The sequence below is a fragment of the Zophobas morio genome, unplaced genomic scaffold (genome assembly GCF_036711695.1).
Source record: "Zophobas morio isolate AGI-343-1 ecotype UQ-CSIRO unplaced genomic scaffold, CSIRO_AGI_Zmor_V1 ptg000054l, whole genome shotgun sequence".
In the NCBI taxonomy this organism is placed as follows: Eukaryota; Metazoa; Arthropoda; class Insecta; order Coleoptera; family Tenebrionidae; genus Zophobas; species Zophobas morio.
The window spans coordinates 2,207,832-2,225,599 of NW_026972159.1; the positions used below are offsets into that span (position 1 = coordinate 2,207,832).

General features: G+C 28.2%; 1 protein-coding gene across 2 annotated transcripts in view; it reads right to left on the reverse strand.

Annotated features, from left to right (window-relative positions):
• The window catches only part of LOC135142848 (uncharacterized), a 122,160-nt gene that overhangs the window by 11,242 nt on the left and 93,150 nt on the right, over positions 1-17,768 (reverse strand). For both annotated transcript variants that reach the window (XM_064074624.1, XM_064074625.1), the window contains one exon: positions 10,018-10,190. In XM_064074624.1, coding sequence (XP_063930694.1) covers positions 10,018-10,053 — 36 coding nt within the window. In that variant the 5' untranslated portion in view covers positions 10,054-10,190. The remainder of the gene's footprint in view (positions 1-10,017; positions 10,191-17,768) is intronic.

Below are 17,768 nucleotides of genomic sequence, written 5' to 3' on the forward strand. Positions count from 1 at the left end.
CAGAAGACAGAGAGGATCTAAACGATGTGAAGTCTTTGCAGAATCATAAAATATCTGTAGGGTTGCGGAGGATCTTAAAGATCTAAAGGATATAAAAGATTTAATGAATCTAAAGGTCTAGAGGTTTGAGGATCTGGATTACCTACAGGACCTACAGATCAAGATCAAGATGGTCTCTAGATGATATAGAGGATCTAGAAGGATCCGAAACACCTAAAGTCTCTAAAAGATTTCAAAGATCTAATAGATGTGTAAAAATCTCGAACAGATAAAGGATCTGAAAAATTTAAAGAATCTTAAACGTCTCAAAGATTTAAAAGATTAATTGAATTTATAACATCTAGATCATCTAGGGATGTAGTAAGTCTTCACGATCCAAACAACAATTTAAAAGATCTAAACGATATAAAGTCTCTACAAGACCCTAAAATATCAATAGGATTTCTAAAAGATATCAAGAATATGAAATATCTAAAAGATTTAAAGAATGTGAAGGATTTAAAGGATCTAAAATGTCTAGGAGATTCAAAGGTTCTAGAGGATTTAGCGGATCCAGAAGGGTCCAAAGAACTTGAGGGATCAAAACGATGTAAAGGCGATCTTAGGACTTAAAAATGAGGACCTGACGGGTCCAAATGATGTGAATGATTTAAAGAATCTAAAAATTCTGGAAGATTTAAACCGTCCAGAGGATCTAGATTGTCTGGGAACTTTGAGGGAGAAAACAGGGAATTTAGAAGAACTCAAAAGACCTAAGGCTCTACACAGTCTCAAAGATCAACAAAATGTAAGACGTCTCAAGGATCTAGACGATGTAGAGGAGTTCACGGATCTAAAGAATGTGAAAGATCTCAAAGATCTAAGAAGATTTAAAGGTTCTAGAAAATATAGAGAATGCCGAAGGATCCAAAAAACCTAAAGAACCTAAAAGTCTGGCAGGACCTCACGGATCTAAAAATGTGGAAAATATCAAAACAGCTGTAGAATCTGAAGAATTTAAAGAATCTAACATGTTTCAGAGATTTAAAAAGTCTAGAGACTTTATAGGACACAAAGGATCCAGAAGGATCAACAGAATCTCAGGAATGCTAGAAGATCCAAAGTGTCTAGAAGATTTATCAGATTTAAATTATTCGGGAAATTTAAAAGATCCAGATTAGCTAAAGTCTCGACAGGATATGGAGGATCTAGTAGGACTCAAAAGACCGAAAGAATGTAAAAGATCTAACATCTTAAACGTTCAAAAGATCTGAACAATTTAAAGAAGATAAAAGATCTAGAGGTTTTAGAGGATCTGAATTAGCTAGGAATGTAAATGAGTTAAACTTGTCTGAGGTCATAGAGGATCTAGAAGGATCCAAAAAACTTAAAAGGATCTAAACAATGTGAAGTCTCTACAAGATCCTAAAATATCTACAGGATGTCAAAGATCTAAAAGATGTAAAGAATCCCAAAGATCAAAAGGATGTGGAGGATTTAAATCATCTAGAGAATTTATATGGAGAATTTAAAGGATCCAGACTATTTTTAATTTTATTTTATTCAATTACTTGATATAGACGATGTAAAGTTTCTAACAGAATCCCAAAGGGTCTACAGGATCTCAGGAGTCTAAAAGATGTAGAAGCCCTCACGGATCTAAAGAATGTGAAGAATCTCAAAGATCGAAAGATGTGAAGTATTTAAAGAATCTAAAAATTCTAGAAAACATAAAGAGTTTACAGGATTTAACGAATCTAAATTACTTGGAAAATTGAAAGGATCCAGATTATCTAAAGTCTCAAGAGGATATAGAGGATCTAGAAGGACCCAAAAGACCTAAAGAATATAAAAAATGTGAAGGACCTCAAGGATCTAAAGGATGTGAAAGATCTAAAGGATCTAGCGGATTGCGAATATCTGGACTATCTAGGCGTGTGATTAGTTGAATTCGTCTAAGGACATACAGGATTCAGAACGATTTAAAGAACTTTTAGGATCTAAAAGATATGGAGGATTTCAAAGACCTAAAGGATGCGAAGGAATAAAAAAATCTACAAAACTACAAGATTTAAAGCATCTAGAGTGTTTACAGGATGTAGAGAATTGAAAGGAACTAGATTGGCTAAAATTTTTAGAGAATTTAGAGGGATCTCAAGGACCTAAAAAAAATGAGGCGTCTGAAGGACCTAAAAAGGATCTAAAATGTATAGCAGTTTTAAACGATCTATAAGTCTTCAAAGAACAGAGGAACCAAAAATAACCTAAAAGTTTTAAAATGTCTACAGGATCCTAAAACATTAATAAGAGTTTCGGGGATGTAAAAAATCTGAAGGATCTCAAAGATCAAAGGATGTAGAAGATTAAAAAGTTGGGAAGGATTCGCAAAATTTTTATTAGGAATTTCTGAATCTCTGTTTGTCGCTTTTATTGTTTACCACAGAAAACTTAAGAAGATATAAAATAGTCCAATAAACCTTTAAAGAATCCAAATAACGAATAAAAATGTATAAATAAACTAGGGGTTGATGGTTTAATTTTTTTCCAAAATGACATCAACTTTTTTCTTTCAGATAGGATAGAGAATGTATAAGCAGGCTAAATACAGTTTTTTTTTCATTTTCAATGCTCGTAACTCGTTTGGTTCAACGTTCCAAAAATCATAAACTGTCGGCGTCTCAGTTCACATTCACTCTAATATCTCAAATATTTAAAAAGGTAGAAGTCTGAAATTTGGAACGGTGAATTAACACAAAAAAGGCTATAAAATCGGTAAGCTTTAGCATTATATCACCTTCAGTTTCCCTAAAAATGCCATCAACATAGCAGCACCAAACGAACTAGAGTGAGAAGACCGGCTACAACGAAAAGGGTGATTCCCGCTCCGGACCGACAAACCTGCGGTTAATTCGTCTTACAACCATCACGTACTCGGCCACATCTTAATTACAACTGAGTTATTTCAGCTTTCAACAAAAAATAAAACATAACTGTCACCATAAAATATAATAGGCACTAAATAAATGCCGCTATTAGGGTCTTTACCTGACTTTAACATATTAATCTCTCCAGCACCAAGCATTTAATTAAACCCAACGCTATCTTTGATTATCTCCGGTCATCTATTAAGTGATTAATGGTGCCGCTAAAATGATAATTTGATTTAGTTTTTTTGCGATCTTATTAGTTTTTGTAAAAATAGTGACACGCCGATTTATAATAGTTATAATTATCGGGTTTTATTGGCTGAAAATTATACGGCGTGAGATGATTAGCGAAAACGGAAAATTACAATGTTACATCCTGTGTTACATTAGCGACGAGGTGTTACAAGGATGGTTAAAAACAAAGCCACGAAATAAATTATTCAAATAAAGCGTTTGCCATAATTCACAGGCTTTTAGTAGATATTAGAATTTTACTAATGCATATTACACATATACAAGATAAGTCTAATAAATTATAATAAATAAGTGTCTGTTCTTGTCATTTAGTTATCTGAAGACTACAAAAATAGTTTATTCAAAAATGGACTATAAATTTATATTAAAATAAAACCCGAGATTTATGGCGTTGTAACAATGCCCACACGTTGGTTCTTTATGTAAAAGCGAGCATAAAAAGGACTTATCTACTCCTAAGTGAAATATTCATAGAGTTCCTTGTAGGTAGGGTGTATCTTTTGGTAGTCAGATAATGCAGTTTAGTTTATAATCCGATATCAAATACCTACAACGTGTTAGCATGTTCGCATCACCCACATTTAACTCGAAAGTTCTTCGGAGGTGTGTTTTCCTAAATTGAATAAGAGTAATTTATGCGCAATGCATCTCTGAAATTAATGCGTTAAGCGCTATGGCGAATGGGTAAATGCGTCCTAAAGTGAGGAAGACATTATTTATGTTTGCTTAGGAGACCATTAATCACTTTTGTAATTAAAAATCCCACCGTAAATCTTCATTACAACCACCTACATTTTGAAGTGTGAGAAGGCGGCGAATTTATTGGTTATCTAATACCCATACGACCATAATGATGTTTTATGAAAAGTATCGAGTGTCTTCCCATGCATCTTAATTCAGATTTAATATAAAGACGTACGCGCAAAGCGCTCTTATCACGTAATTGACGAAATCGACTGACACCCATTAAGATCCGTGTGAAATATTAAAGAAAGGCAAATAACACGTCTTTATTGGAAGCGCTAATTGTTATAATTAATAATAAGTAATTGACACTTTAGTGTATAAAGGAACTTGAAATATAGCCAGGGCTATGGCGGGTTTTCCATTGATGATGTTAATTGAGTTGCTTTATATTTATTGACAATATTTATTCACACCATACCACATCGGAGTTTAACAAACAAGTTAAGAGTCAATACCGGATTTCTAAACCGAAATCTGTAAATACGCGGACGCGGAATGAGCCGTCTCGTGAACGGGACGCGCAAACCGCCGTCCCGTGAAAGCGAATATACAATTGTCGAATTCGTAGTGGAATAGTTCGCAAATCTTTTACGATTTATCTTTTTCTTCGAAAGTGTATTTATAGGAAAGTGCTTTCTATAAACGTTGTAGGTTAATGTGTTCGTATTTTTACAGTCCGTTATTTTTGTCATTAGTTTTGAAAATATTTGATAAACGTGAATCGCGGCACATCAATCACTTTCCGTTTGCCGAAATGTGCGTAAAAACCAGTTTTGTTTACTTTCGGTGGAAGCGATGTATCACACATGAAGCTAACCACCACAATAATAAATAGTGTTATCACGGAGAATGTCAACTGTGATTAATAGGTTTCAAAATTGGCCAACGTCTAATTTTGTTTCAACTGGTTTTGTCAAGATTTTCCTGTATGTCCCCATATTGAGTTTACAAGAGGATTTTTTAATTTCTTATTTTACAAAAAACGTCAAAGGGATAATATTTTCCATTCTACACGATATTTTTAAAGTACATGTAAAATTTAACAACAATCGGTGCAGTTGTTTCGGAGATTAAGTATTAAAATCGACAGCCAGATGACACACAAATTTTAAGTTTTTAGATTTTTCAATTTTTCTATTATTCAACTTTTGAATTTTGGAGTAATAATTGAAGAATCGACGATTATTAGATTTTCTGATTTTTCAATTTTCCATTTTAAATTTTTTTCGACTTTCCATTTTTTTCAATTTCTTATTTCTAGTTTCTCGATTTTTTGTTTCTCAATTTTTTAGTATTAAAATTTTTCAATTTTTTCATTTTTCGAATAGCAATTTTTCAGTTTTTCAGATTTTCGATTTGTCAATTATTAAATTTTCTAATTTTAGAATTTTTCAATTTTTCAAGTTTTTCGGTTTCTCATTTTTTTTATAATTCTCTAATTTCAACTTTTAAAATTTCAATTAATAAAAATAAAAAACGAAAGATCGAGAACTTGAAAAAATAAAAATATAAAAATTCAGGTTTTCAAATTTTTCGATTTTAGATTTTTCAACTTTTCGAGTTTTCAGTTTTTCATATTTTCAATTTTTCCATTTTTCGACTTTAAAATTTCAGTTATGGAAAATTAAAGATCGAGAACCTGAAAAATTGGAAATCTAAAACATTAATTGAATGATTTTAAACTAAAAACTCCTGCAAAACCAAAAATTGAAAAATTAAAAATCGCGAAAACGAAAAAGATAAAATTTCTCCGAAATTTGAAAAAAATAAAAATCACAAATGGAAAAACCGGAGACATGAATTATTGATAAATTAATTTTTTATTTCTTCCATTTTTTGTTTCAGCAATTTTCCCAATTGTAATTTTTCGATTATAATTTTTTGATTTTTCAGTTTTTCGATTTTTCAACTTAAAATTTCAATTTTTGAAAACGAAAAATTAAAGATCAAGAAGTTGAAAAATAAAAATTTAAAGCTTCAATTGAACAATTTAAAATTTAAAACTACATTGTAAAATCACAATTTGAAAAATCGAGAAATGGAAAAATTAAAATTTTCAAAACATTAAAAATGGAAAAATTTAAGTAATGAAAAATTGGAGATATGAATTATTGGTGAAGTAATTTTTTTTCTTCAATTTTTCGGTTTGAAATTTTTCGATTAAAATTTTTGATCTATTCAATTTTTCAAGTTCACAATTCTTCGATTTTTCGACTTTAAAATTATCAAAAACAAAAATTAAATATTGAGAACCTGAAAAATTGGGAATCTAAAAGATTAATTGAAACATTTTAAACTGAAAACTACAACAAGATTGAAAAATTAAACATCGGGAAATCAAAAAACTAATATTTCCAAACATTGAAAAAAAAAGTCGAAGAATTAAAAAATAGAATAATTAGAGATATAAATTGTTGATGAATTAATTTTTCATTTCTCCGATGTTTCGTTTCTTCAGTTTTCAATTTGCAATTTTTCGATTACAATTTTGAACTTTTCAATTTTTCGATTTTTCAGCTTTAAAATTTTTCCCTTTTAAATTTCTTAAATTTTTCGGTTTACATTTTTTCGCCTAACTTTCAGTTATTAGATTTTCTAATTTTTCGGTTTTTCGATTTTTCAGTCTTTAAACGAGAAGCTGAAAGACTAAAAACCAAAAACTTTAATTAAAAAATTTTGAATTGAAAACTACAACATTGCAAAAACAAAGATTGAAAAATTAGAAATCGAGAAATAGAAAAATTAAAATTTCCGAAAGTTGAAAAATTGAATAATTACAAATGGAAAAATTAAATAATGAAAAACTATAGATATGAATTATTGGTGAAATAATTTTTCATTTCTTCATTTTTCGATGAAAATTTTGGACTTCTTCAATTTTTCGATATTTCAAATTTTTCAATTTTCAATTCCTTCAATTTTTCGATTTTTCAGTAATTAAATTTTCTAATTTTCTGATTTTTGAATTTTTCGTATTCTCAACTCTGATTTTCCGACTTTAAAATTTCAATTATTGAAAATGAAAATCAAAGATCGAGAACCTAAAAAATTTGAAATCTAAAACATTCATTTAAAAATTTTAAGCTGAAAACTACAACACTCCAAAACCAAATGTTGAAAAATTAATATATCGGGAAATCGAAAAATTAAAATTTCCCTTAGATTAAAAAAACCTAAAAATTATGTACAAATCGAAAAATTAAAGATAATTTTTTATTTCTTCCATTTTTTTGCTTCTTCAATTTTTCAATTTTAAAATTTCAATAATTGAAAAAGAAAAATTAAAGATCAAGAACTTGAAAAATCAAAACCTAAAACTTCAACTGAGAAATTTTAAATTTCTACATTATAAATTCAAAAATTGAAAAATCGGGAAATGGAAAAATTTTAATTAATTTAACAATTTTAAACTGAAATCTACGACACTGCAAAACCAGAAATTGGAAAATTAAAATCGAGAAATCGAAAAATTAAAATTTCCCAAAAATTGAAAAAAAAATCTAAAAATTATGAATAAGTAAATCGAAAAATTAGAGATAATTTTTTATTTCTTCCATTTTTTTGTTTCTTCAGTTTTTCAAGTTTAAAGTTGCAAATATTGAAAAGAAGAAAAACTGAAGATCAAGATTTTGAAAAATTAAAAATCTAAAACTTCAACTGAGAAATTTTAAATTTCTACATTGTAAAACCAAGAATTGAATAATCGAGAAACGGAAAAATTTAAATCTTCAAAACTTAAAAAATCGGAAAATCCCAAATGGAAAAATTGAAGAAAAAAAAATTGAAAACATCTATGAATTATTGGTGAATTAGTTTTTCGTTTCTTCAGTTTTTCCTTCTTCAATTTTTATTCAATAAATATTTGAACTTTTCAGTTTTTCAACGTTTCAAAATTTCGAGTTTTCAGTGCTTCGTTTTCTCAGATTTTCCATTTTTCCGCTTTTTAAATTTTAATTATTAAAAATGAAAAATTACAGACCAAGAATTTGAAAAACTAAAATTCTAATATTCTAATCTAAAAATTTTAAATTGAAAACTACAACAATTGTAAAACCAAAAATTGAAAAACAAAAAATTAAGAAATCTTGAAAAATTAAAAATTCGAAAAGTTGAAAAATCGAAAAATTACAAATAGAAAAATTGAAGCTATGAATTATTGATGAATAAATTTTTTATTTCTTCCATTTTTTGGTTTTTGAATTTTTCCATTGTAATTTTTCGAGTAAGTACAATTTTTGAACATTGCAATTTTTCGATTTTTCAACTTTAAAATGTCAATTATTGAAAAGGAAAAATGAAAGAACTAAAACCTCAACTGAGAAATTTAAAATTTATAACTACATTGCAAAATTAAGTTTTGAAAAATCGAGAAATGGAAAAATTAAAATTTTCAGAAAATTAAAAATCGAAAAATTACAAATGGATAAAAGAAAAAATGAAAAATTGGAGCTAAGAATTATTTTGATGAATTAATTTTCCGTTTCTTCATTTTCGTCCTTCAATTTTTGGATTACATTATTTGAAGTTTTCAATTTTTCGATTTTTCAACTTTTCGAACTTCCAGTGTTTCATTTTCTCAATTTTTGTTTTCTCAGTTTTCCCATTTTTCAACTTTTAAAATTTCAATTATTAAAAATGAAAAATTAAAGATCCAGACGTGAAAAACTAAAAATCTGAAATTGTAATCAAACAATTTAAAACTGAAAATTACAACAATGGCAAAACCAAAAATCGAAAAATCAAAAAACGAGAAATTCAAACAATAAAATTTTGAAAATTTCAAAAATCTAAAAATTACAAATGGAAAAATTGAAGAAATGAAAAATCAGTTCAATTTTTCGATTTGCAATTTTTCACCTATACAATTTTTAGAGCTTGAAAAATTAAAAATCTGAAACTGTAACCGAAAAATTCAAAACTGAAAACTACAATTGCAAAATCGAAAATAGAAAAATTGAAAAATTTAAATTTCCAAAAAATTGAACTGAATGGAAAAACTGAAAAAATTAAAAATTGAAGATTTGCATTATTAATTTTTCATGTTTTTAATTTTCCGTTTGGTCAGTTTTTCTATTTTTTTTTAGTTTTTTGATGTTTCAAGTTTTCGATTTCTCTATATTTCAACCGTAAATTACTCAAAAAAAACTCAATTAGCATCTTCGTGATTCATAATGAAAATTCAAATTTATGAGTTAAAACTTTCCGCTTTCTGTTATTAATGGGACATCCTGTATATGAATTTTGAAATGGACATTATAAAATAATTTTAATTAATGCTGACATTATTTGTAGAATTTCAGGATCCCCATTTATGAAATAATCAAGAAAAAAATGGTCCACATATTAATTTTTTGAGACAGCCTGTATAAACAATTCTAAAAAATATAATATTATTGAACCACAAAGGACGCCGCCGTCGAAATTTTCGTACAAATTTATTTATATTAAGTCATCAATTTCATTAAAACTGAAAAAATTTCAAGCCACTTGTGAAAAACCCTACTATTATTAGAACGATACCTTTCAAATACGTTTACTCATTTGAAGGCCCTATTAATATTTATGTTCACCGAAGGTCGTAAAAATAGAATCATCAAAAAAACACCCTATATAATTTATTCGAAAAACTGAAAAAAATCGAGCTCAAAGGACACCACATTTCAGGAAGCGTTTTTTGTTAATGAAGACAGATTTCTTTTGAGATGACGTCTCAAGTTTTTCAAGGTGAAAATTTCAAACAAGTAAATAGTAAATTGAAAACTTTGAGTGGTTAAATTCTATTTTTAAAGACAGCTTGTATACATACGTAAAGTTAAAAATAGACAAAGATTATTAAACTACAGGTAGAAGAACGTCACGCTGGACATTTTGCGAAATTTAGTGGACAAATTTTATTTTATATTTAAAGTTTCAAACGAAGATTATTCGGAATGTCCGCAGTTTGCAGCGGACATACAGACGGAAACGAGAAACCCGTACTTTGGTAAAATAGACGCAAAAGTTAAAAATTTCATGGATGTGTTTATAAAAGCTGTGAGAACGTTACCAAAAAATCAATCGTGCTTAATTCAGAGCTTTTATAAGTAGTGTGTTATCAAATACGACTTACCGCAATGAGGGCTCGGATCCAATGTGCAATTAGCATAGTAGCCAGCGATGGCGTTGGATAATTTTGAGGATTAAGGGTGAAACCAACCCTCGCACCTCGTGGTCTTAGCAACGCGCTATTCCCGACGACACCCTGCGCGAAACGTCTCCATATTCAGGGCTGCTAAAAATTTCCTGGAAAAAAACACACCTGTTACTTTTTCATTCATGCCTCGGCGATTCTAGCCGTCTGTTTGAAAAGTTTATAAATATTGAAAGCAATTACCAATTTTTATCTCTTTTCTTGATTAGCCTATAATTATCGCCACTCAGAACTGACAGGGAGTAATCAATCTGGCGTCTATCTAATTAACTAATCGAACTCATTCAGAATTCGTTTAATATAGTGCTTTTGTACGCATACACCGAACGGACGCCCACGTCGCGACGCTCTCATTGGCGCTCCGCCGCCCACTTGTTGCTATTCGCAATTTCATTAGACAAGCTTTGGGGTAAGTCCGGGCTACGCCTCGCAGGAATTTGGTTTGTGCGGGCGGATTTTATGCAGTTTTTCGCAAAATTATCCTCGAGTGTTGCTTTAAACGCATTTACACACAATCTCGTAAGTATTCACGTACTGTTTATCATATCATTGATTATGAATCATCGGTTCGACGGTGTCGCTGGATTTTTTAATGCCGCCGCTATTTTTACTTTGTTTGACTTTTGCGTACTTTATTAGTTTTTTAGGAGCATATTTTACGTTCGAACATTTTCACGGCATTCGTCATTTATGATTCATAATCACAGTGATACAAAGAATGCATCCGGCTATTTTCGACCCGCACTAAACTTCGACGAAATTTAACCCCGTTGCTTGCAACCCGTGCAGAAAGGACGCGCTTTCGTCACTGCCAACGCCATCTGCACGATTTTTTACAGCAAATGCCTCGGAACTGGCGGAAATATTTGCAGCGTTTTATTAACTACGTCAGACATAAAACCATTCAGCTACATGTTATTATCATGTTGGCAGCTAATATTAAAAGAAAAACAATCAGGTCAAAATTGTTTTGAAAATGACTCGTAAATTACCGCAGGAATTCAGCTATAGGTGGGATTTTAATAATTATTTTAAGATCTTGCGTTATATGTATTATTAGTAACTTGTATTAAAAATAGCTTCATACTTCGAGGAATGTATTTGTATCATAAACCACATGGTGTTAAAGTAAATGTTTTTTTTATTAACTGATTTGTTTATTTTTGTTTGGCATAAAGCAAAAATAAAAATCATTACTAGCGATGCAATAAAATCTAATCAGATGGGCATTGTATATGCGAAAATGTGTGATTGTGTGGGTTTATTTATGTGTGATAAAAGTGTCAGTGCGGAAATGTTACTTTCCGCACGCGCAACATTTTATCCAAAGTCATTGACCATTACCCACTCTAAGTCAGCTTTTCCCCAAATACACACAATACACACAATTGGCATCACCGCCGGCTTCGAAAAACAAACAAAGTCAAGAACCGTGTGCACACTGTTTGCCAAATTTTATTGGTTGAAATTTTCGAAATCGGAAGTCACTTGTGAATCATTTTCAATAAAGTTTTACACCTACTAAATGAGTGTCTATTTTTAAAACTGCGTGTACTAAATAGTAGAAAGAGTTCGCCTCTTCTGAGTATTTCGCGGAAGGCGCACACGTCAGAATTATTTAACCAAATATTTTGAGCTAACCTGGAACGACTTTTCTCTTTTTCGCGACTTGTGTGATGCCAAATTTAGTGGCACAAGATGTGTTTATGGTGTCTGACTGGTTTGAAAAAAATGTTTCAATAAAAATTTTAATGAACTGCCGTAAACCTTTACTTGTAGCTGTGCAAAAAATGGGAGGAAATGGATGTTTGAACGTTTTTTAAATAAATTGGCGTCGCGGGGGGCTCCGACAAACAAAGGTTGAAATACGCGCACGAGTGGCCGAGATTTTCGTTTATCCGAGTCTTATATCGGGTGATTTTTGAAATTTCTGACTGAGAATTGGTTGAGAGGCAAATTTAGTCGAAAAGTAGGTCGTAACTTGGCACAGAAAACGGAAATAAGGCACAATTAGGTTGTGTTAAAAGCACAACATGAGTTGTATGTTCTAACGACGACTTACGTGATTTGGTGGTTTTTCGATTTTTCAAGTTCCGAATTTTGCAGTTTTTTAATTTTTGCAATATTTCAATTTTTAAATTTTTGCAATTTCTCGATTTTTCATTTTTTCGGTTTGTTAACTTTTTAATTGTTCTCTATTTTTCAACTTTTAGAATTTCAGTTACTTTGAAAATGAGAAATTAAAGACCGAGAGCTTGAAAAATTAAAAATCTAAAAATTTAGTTAAAAAGCTCAAAACTGAAAACTAGATCAATTATCGGAATATTGCATTCTTCAATTTTCCGACTTGAAATTTTTCGATTAGAATTTTTGAACTTTTCAATTTTTCTATTTTTCAACTTCTAAATTTTTCAATTTTTAATTTCTTCAATTTTTCGGTTTTTCAGTTCTTCAGTTTGTCAATTATTATGTTTTACAATTGTTCAATTTTTCGACTTTTCACTTCTTCAGTTTTTCGATTTTTAAAATTTGATTTTTCGATTTTTCAGGTTTTCAGTTGTTTTCTATTTTCAACTTTTAAAATTTCAACTACTAAAAATGAGTAATTAAAATTCAAGAAGTCCAAAAATTAAAAATCTAAAAATATCGTCAAAAAAATCAAATCTGACAATAAGAACAATTGCAAAATCAAAAATTGAAAAATCGTAAAAACTGTAAAATCGAGAAATTTTAAACGGAAAAATTTTTAATATGAAAAATTGACGGTATGAATTATTATTGATGAATTAATCTTTCGTTTATTCAATTTTTCGCTTTTTCAATTTTTATATTCTTCGATTTTTCGATTCACAAATTGAAAACTTTCAGTTTTTCAGTTCTTCGATTTGTCAATTCTTAGATTTTCTGATTTTTCAATTTTTTGTTTTCACAGATTTTCGATTTATTATTTTTTTGTTTTTTCCTTCCTTTTCTACTTTTCGTTTTTACAGTTTTTCAATTTTTCGATTGTTCTCTATTTTTCAACGTTTAAAATTTCAATTATTGAAAATGAAAAATTGGAGATCAAGAACTTGAAAAATTAAAAGTCAAAAAATTTCATCAAAAAATTCAAAATTGAAAATTAGAACAATTGTAAAACCAAAAATTCAAAAATCGTAAAAACTGTAAAATCGGAAAATTGCAAATTGAAAACTTATGAAAATTATTGATGATTCTTCATTTCTTCAGTTTGTCGTTTCTTCAATTTTCCGATTTGAAATTTTTTGATTAGAATTTTTGAACTTTCCAATTTTTAATTTCTTTAATTTTTCCATTCGCAATTTTCCAGTTTTCGGATTTTCGATTTATCAATTATTAGATTTTATAATTTTTCAATTTTTTGACTTTTAAATTCCTCAATTTTTCGATTTTTTCAATTTTCAGTTCTCTATTTTCAACTTTTAAAATTTCAGCTACTGAAAATGAGAAATTAAAGATCAAGAACTCGAAAAATTAAAAGTCTAAAAATTTCACCAAAAAAATTCAAAACTGAAAATTAGAACAATTGGAAAAACAAAAAAAAGAAAAATCATATTAACTGTAAAATCGAAAAATTTTAAATGGAAAAATTTTAAAAATGAAAAATTGGCGCTATGAATTATTGATGAATTAATTTTTCGTTTCTTCAATTTTTCGATTTTTCAATTTTTAGTTTCTTCAATTTTTCGATTAGCAAATTTTCAATGTTTCGATTTTTCTACTTCTAAGCTTCTCAATTTTTAATTTCTTTAATTTTTCCATTCGCAATTTTTCACAGTTTATCAATTTCTCAAGTTTTCGATTTTTCAGATTTTCAGTTCTCAATTTTCAACATTTAAAATTTCAGCTACTGAAAATGAGAAATTAAAGATCAAAAACTCGAAAAATTAAAAGTCTAAAAATTTCATCAAAAAATTCAAAACTGAAAATGAGAATAATTGCAAAGCCAAAAATTGAAAAATCGTATAAACTGTCAAATCGAAGAATTTTAAATGGAAAAATTTTAAAAATGAAAAATTAGCGGTATGAATTTTTCGTTTCTTCAATTTTTGAATCTTTCAATTTTTCAGTTTTTCGATTTGTCAATTATTAGATTTTCTGATTTTTCAATTTTTCGGTTTTTAAACTTCTAAATTTTTCAAATTTTAATTTTTTTAATTTGTCCATTCGCAATTTTTCAGTTTTTCAGATCTTCGATTTATCAATTAATAAATTTATAGTTTTTCAATTTTTCGACTCTTAAATTCGTCAATTTTTCGTTTTCACAGTTTATCGATTTCTCAACTTTTCGATTTTTAATTTTTTTAATATTTCGATTTTTCATATTTTCGGTTCTCTATTTTCAACTTTTAAAATTTCAGCTACTGAAAATGAAAAATTAAAGATCAAGAACTTGAAAAATTAAACGTCAAAAAATTTCACCAAAAAAAATCAAAACTGAAAGTTAGAACAATTGGAAAACCAAAAAAAGAAAAATCATATTAACTGTAAAATCGAAAAATTTTAAATGGAAAAATTTTAAAAATGAAAAATTGGCGCTATGATTTATTGATGAATTAATTTTTCGTTTCTTCAATTTTTCGATTTTTCTACTTCTAAGCTTCTCAATTTTAAATTTCTTTAATTTTTCCATTCGCAATTTTTCACAGTTTATCAATTTCTCAATTTTTCGATTTTTCAGACTTTCAGTTCTCCATTTTCAACATTTAAAATTTCAGTTACTGAAAATGAGAAATTAAAGATCAAAAACTCGAAAAATTAAGTCTAAAAATTTCATCAAAAAATTCAAAACTGAAAATGAGAATAATTGCAAAGCCAAAAATTGAAAAATCGTATTAACTGTCAAATCGAAGAATTTTAAATGGAAAAATTTTAAAAAATTAAATTAGCGGTATGAATTTTTCGTTTTTCAATTTTTGAATTTTTCAATTTTTCGTTTTTACAGCCTTTATTTATTTTGTTTTTTTTTCAAGTTTTCGGTTTTTCAGTTTTCCAATTTTTCAGTTGTTCTCTATTTTTCAACATTTAAAATTATTGAAAATGCACAATGTCGCTTTTTCGATTTTTTGATTTTTCAACTTTTGTATTTCTCAATTTTCCATTTTTACAATTTTTAGAGTTTTCAACTTTTCGTTTTCACGTTGTTAGATTTTTCAATTTCCAGTTGTTCTCTATTTTTCAACTTTTAGAATTTCATTTATTAAAAATGAAAAATTAAAGATCAAGAACTGGAAAAAATTAAAATAAGAAAAATAAAACTGAAAACTAGAATAAAAAAGAATTACAAATCCAAAAATTGAAAAATTGAAAATGGAAAAATCGAAAAGTTAAAATCTCGAAAAACTGAAAGATCGTAAACACCGTAAAATCGAAAAATTGCGAATGGAAAAATTTAAGAAATGAAAAATCGGGATATGAATCAATTTTTCATTTCTTGAATTTTTTGATTCTTCAATTTTTCCATTACAATTTTTGAACTTCTCAATTTTTCGATTTTTGAAATATAAAATGTTTCAACTCTTAATTTCTTCAATTTTTCGATTTGTAATTTCTCACTGATACAATTTTTCACTCTTTCACATATTAGATTTTCTAATTTTTCAACTTTTCGATTTTTCTATTTAAAAATTTCAATGATTAAAAGGAAAAATTAAAGATCGAAACCTTGCAAAATTAAAAATCTAAAACTTTTCCAAAAATTAATCGTTCCAAAAGATAAAAAAATGGAAAAATTGAAGAAATGAAACATTAGAGATATGAGTTATTCATGAATTTTCGTTTTTCAATTTTTCAAGTATTTTCTGTTTTTCAGCGTTTAAAATTTCAATTAATTACTAAAAATGAGAAATTAAAGATTCAGAACTTGAAAAATTACACATCTAAAAATTTAATTAAAAATTTTAAATTCAAAACTAGAAGAAAACCAAAAATGGAAAAAATTTTTCGTTTTATTTAATTTTTCGATTGGCAATTATTCGATTCACATTTTTTGAGTTTTGCAATTATTCGAGGTATCAATTACGTATTAAATTTTCAAATTTTTCAATTTTTCGATTTTTAAATTTTTCGATCGTTCGATTTTTGTTCGATGTTTCGATTTTCCAACATCTACATTTCTCAATTTCCATTTTTTCAATTTTTCGAGTTTTCGTTTTTAGATTTCTCATTTTTTCAATTGTTCTCTATTTTTCAAAGTTTGGAATTTCAATTAGAATCTCAAAAAATTAAAATTGAAAAAATAAAACTGAAAACTAGAACAATTACAAATCAAAAATTGAAAATGGAAAAATCGGAAAGTTAGAATTTCGAAAAGCTTAAAAATCATAAAAACCGTGAAAGAAATGAAAATGGTTTCTTCAATTTTTTCATTACAATTTTTCAATTTTTCAGTTCTTAATTTCTTCAATTTTTCGATTTGCAATTTTTCGCCGATACAATTTTTCAATCTTTCAGTTATTAGATTTTCTAATTTTTCAATTTTTCAAGTTTTCGACTTTTCAATTTTTCGTTTTCTAAATTTTTCGAATTTTCAAAATTTCGATTTTTCTATTTTAAAAATTTCAACTATTGAAAGGAAAAATTTAAAGATCGAGACCTTGCAAAATAAAAAATCTAGAACTTTAACACGAATATTAAAAATTGAAAACTTTAACAGTTGCAAAGCCAAAAATTCAAAAATTAAAAATCGAGATTTGCAAAAATTAATATTTTAGTTTCCGAGTATCTTCGTAATTCATAATGAAAATTTCAAACTTATAAATTAAAACGTTTCGCTTTCTGCTAATGATGGGACATCCTGTATATTAATAAAATCTAATTTTTGAACATTTTTCAAATAAATTGGCTTTGCGGGGGGCTGTGAAGAACAAAGATTAAAATACAAAGCTACAAATTTTACGGTCTCGGCATGCAATGAAAAACAAATACAGAAAGATATTTTCCAGTCGTCTCGAGACAAAAACAAAAACTCAAAAACACAAAAATCGCCGTACATACACCTAACCATAACAAGCAAGTTTCCTTAACTAAACACTTTAAATAAAATAGCAATGACCCCGTAATTAAACACCGACATTAGAACTTTTGTTTTCTAGATCTCTTTGCGGTGCCAAATTTGGCTGAAGACATTACGTACAACGTTTTTTACTCTGAAAACGTGAAACGACATTCAAGAATCGTTAAAACACTGATAATAAAACTTATTAAGTTGGTGTTCACCTTCAAACCCACCTGTACAAATTGCTATAAAAAATATTCTGTTAAAAAAATACTTTTTTGTTTTACAAGCCCGTCTTTGATGCCAAAATCAGCATCGGTGAAGACTTCAAAAACAAAAAATGTTGGGAATCGAATTAGGAATGATATTATTGTGGTGTGTTACTCAACGAGCGCGGCGTTGCTTTTTGAGTCCCGCTACGGCACTAAATTTATTTGAATAGTTATAATGTATGCAGGTTTTCGCCTTCGGACGGCTAAAAAGCGCCATCGAAAAATCGTTTCCAATAAAATTTCACTAATAAAAGTTTTATTGAATTAGTGTCAACCTTTGGACCCACTCCACAAAGGACTTCCGACATTTGCTTAAACCTCCCATCGTTTTGTTATTACCACATACCTCGGATAAAGGAATGTATATAATGAAAAGAGATCCA